The sequence below is a fragment of the Morone saxatilis genome, unplaced genomic scaffold (assembly GCF_004916995.1).
Source record: "Morone saxatilis isolate NCDOM2014 unplaced genomic scaffold, NCSU_SB_2.0 Contig9, whole genome shotgun sequence".
Taxonomy (NCBI): Eukaryota; Metazoa; Chordata; class Actinopteri; family Moronidae; genus Morone; species Morone saxatilis.
In genome coordinates, this window is record NW_023340268.1 from 6,867,814 (window position 1) to 6,870,022 (window position 2,209).

The 2,209-nt window shown below is 42.1% G+C and overlaps 1 protein-coding gene across 1 annotated transcript; it reads right to left on the minus strand.

Moving 5' to 3' along the window:
- Window positions 1–744: 744 nt before the first annotated feature.
- On the minus strand, window positions 745–1,936 carry si:ch211-153f2.3. Its single transcript, XM_035681498.1, has 2 exons — window positions 1,510–1,936; window positions 745–1,290 (listed from the first exon to the last, which is right to left on the minus strand). Exons 1-2 carry the CDS (start codon window positions 1,723–1,725, stop codon window positions 1,168–1,170), a joined length of 339 nt encoding a protein of 112 aa, XP_035537391.1. The 5' UTR covers window positions 1,726–1,936; the 3' UTR covers window positions 745–1,167.
- Window positions 1,937–2,209: the final 273 nt, after the last annotated feature.

The following is a 2,209-nucleotide window of genomic DNA, read 5'->3' on the forward strand; positions in this document are numbered from 1 at the left end:
GAGACAAAACGAACGCACCAGTAGCTTCCTATTTTACAGACAGATATGACAGTGGTGTCAATCTTCTCATTTAACATTCTGCAAGAAAGTGACTAAGCTTTTTCCAAAATGTCACACTTTTCCTTTAACTTAGTGTATAAATTGTGTGACAGAGGATAATAGAAGTCCTGAATTAAACGTTGACCTAAAGGCAGATATCGTTGTCTTTGTGTAATATTGTTTGTGTCAGAAAGCAAGAGGATTTTTTCTTCTCTGTGTAGACAAATTGTAAGGTTCATTTTTGAGTTGATGTTTGTACAAATGTTGAGGTTTGAATGTCCTGATCCTCACAAAGCTATGTGTGTATGTGCAGGAAGCTCACTGACTTTTTATGACTGTAACTGCATAAAGAATTAATTCAAAGCAGCAGCAAGGCAGCCTGGAGTTCATTGCATCTTTATTGTGAACAACAACAACCTCGGTTGTTACTGCGACCGTGAATTCTTAAATATCTTTTTGAGAAAGTATTATGAGGATATCTAAGTTAGTGCAGTGAACCAACATGTAAATCCATGTGTAAAAAGATAACTGTGTTCAGACTGTCGGTGTATTAAACCTATCCGTGAACTGAATAAGCTAGAGTAGTTTGAGAGTGAGTTATTTATTAACCATATGAACTTCTAACAGTGTTTCAAACAGGTACTGTACTGCAATGGCACAGTATGCCAGCACAATAAAGACATGAAATCACTGGTGGTGCACATTTTATTTTTGTCAAATCACATAAAATTTTGCCAAAGGCGATTTTCTATTTAATTTTTACATTCATAATGTCTGTTTCCTGACCTAGCAAAGAAACAAAACACATACAAACAGGTTTCTTTAGCACGACTCTGCATAAGTGCAAAATTTCTAAACAAGCGTCACACAAAACCAAGCACATTTAGCCATTTTGTAATTCTTTTTCCCCCTCTGGGTTACTTTTTCATGCAACTGGTGTCTTTTTTTATTTTTTTACAATGACACATTGTATAACAATAAGCCATTATCACAAGCAACACACATTTGAACTTTTGAGTTTTCTGTTGCATCAGAGCCATTTCCTCGTGCACCATGGCTTCCAGTAAGAGCATTTTTCCACCTCCCTCTTAGTCTTCCCCAGAGAAGGGGCTCTCTACTGGGGGCAGGTTACTGCTGATCATCACCCTCTACTTCCACACCCCCAAAGCTCTCCCTCCTCAGTCTTTGGATCTCTGTGTTGAGCCCCAGTAGTGTCTGAGCCAGCTGGAGGTCCTGTGAGCGCATCTCCAGCTGCATGACAACAATGAAAGAACTGAATCAGCATGTTGGAAGCTATAATGTATGCACTTAGATGCAAAGACACAAGCATAAATTACTACTGTACATTAATGGACTGACATTAACAACAGATAAATCAGAAAACATTTCTGGACACGACAACTGATAGCAAATACTGCAAACTATAGAGAAAATGTATACAGAAAATATCAAATCTGTGAGTCAACTTACCAGTTCAGACCTCAGCCAAGTTATCGCTCCATCTATCTGCGCCCTCCGCAGCTCTTCATTGGCCTGGTAACTTCTGCCAAGGCTGACTGGTCTGACAGAGGAGCCAGACTCTTCTCTGGACTCTCCTGTCGCCCTGAAGGCATGAATCAGTTTGTTTTTAATATTCTCCAGAACCATGGTGGACAAAGTATCCTCGCTGTGACTGTCTCGGTCCATGCTGGGAGGGTATAAGTGTGTGCCCCCTCACGTGTTGCCTCCCAGCACTTTCTTTGACTGACTGGTATTCACTTTTCTCATTAAACTTTAGGAAACTTTGATGTCCACTTTACAGATCCTCTCCGTACTGGTCTTCTTCCTTTCCCCTTATGAACAGGACTCAGCAGCAGAAGTCTGTGTGCTTCTGCTCAGCAGCTGCAGTCATCCCTTTTGCCTGCCCGGTGTTGAACTGGCTTGTTTTGTCATTGTTACTATGGAGAAACTGCCCTCCGCGTGCATGCCCCATCTCCTCCTCCTCCTCCCCTTCCTCCTGCCTCCTCGTTTGTTGGAACCTTAGATAAGAATGGTGAAGTCGGACAAAGACGAGTTGCCTCCAAAAGAACGCCAAAAAGCGCACCACCGTGCCACCACAGCCTCGCCCCTTTGTTTCTTCCCCTTTCGTCGGTCTTCTCTGTTTCTGGATCTCCGAGTCACCATTGTGCTC

Excerpts from the sequence above, each read along its gene's own strand:
- si:ch211-153f2.3 (XM_035681498.1), bottom strand. The coding sequence starts at position 1,725 with ATGGACCGAGACAGTCACAGCGAGGATACTTTGTCCACCATGGTTCTG. Across the intron at positions 1,291-1,509 it reads CTTGGCTGAGGTCTGAACTG|CTGGAGATGCGCTCACAGGA; the intron begins GTAAGTTGACTC and ends GTTGTCATGCAG.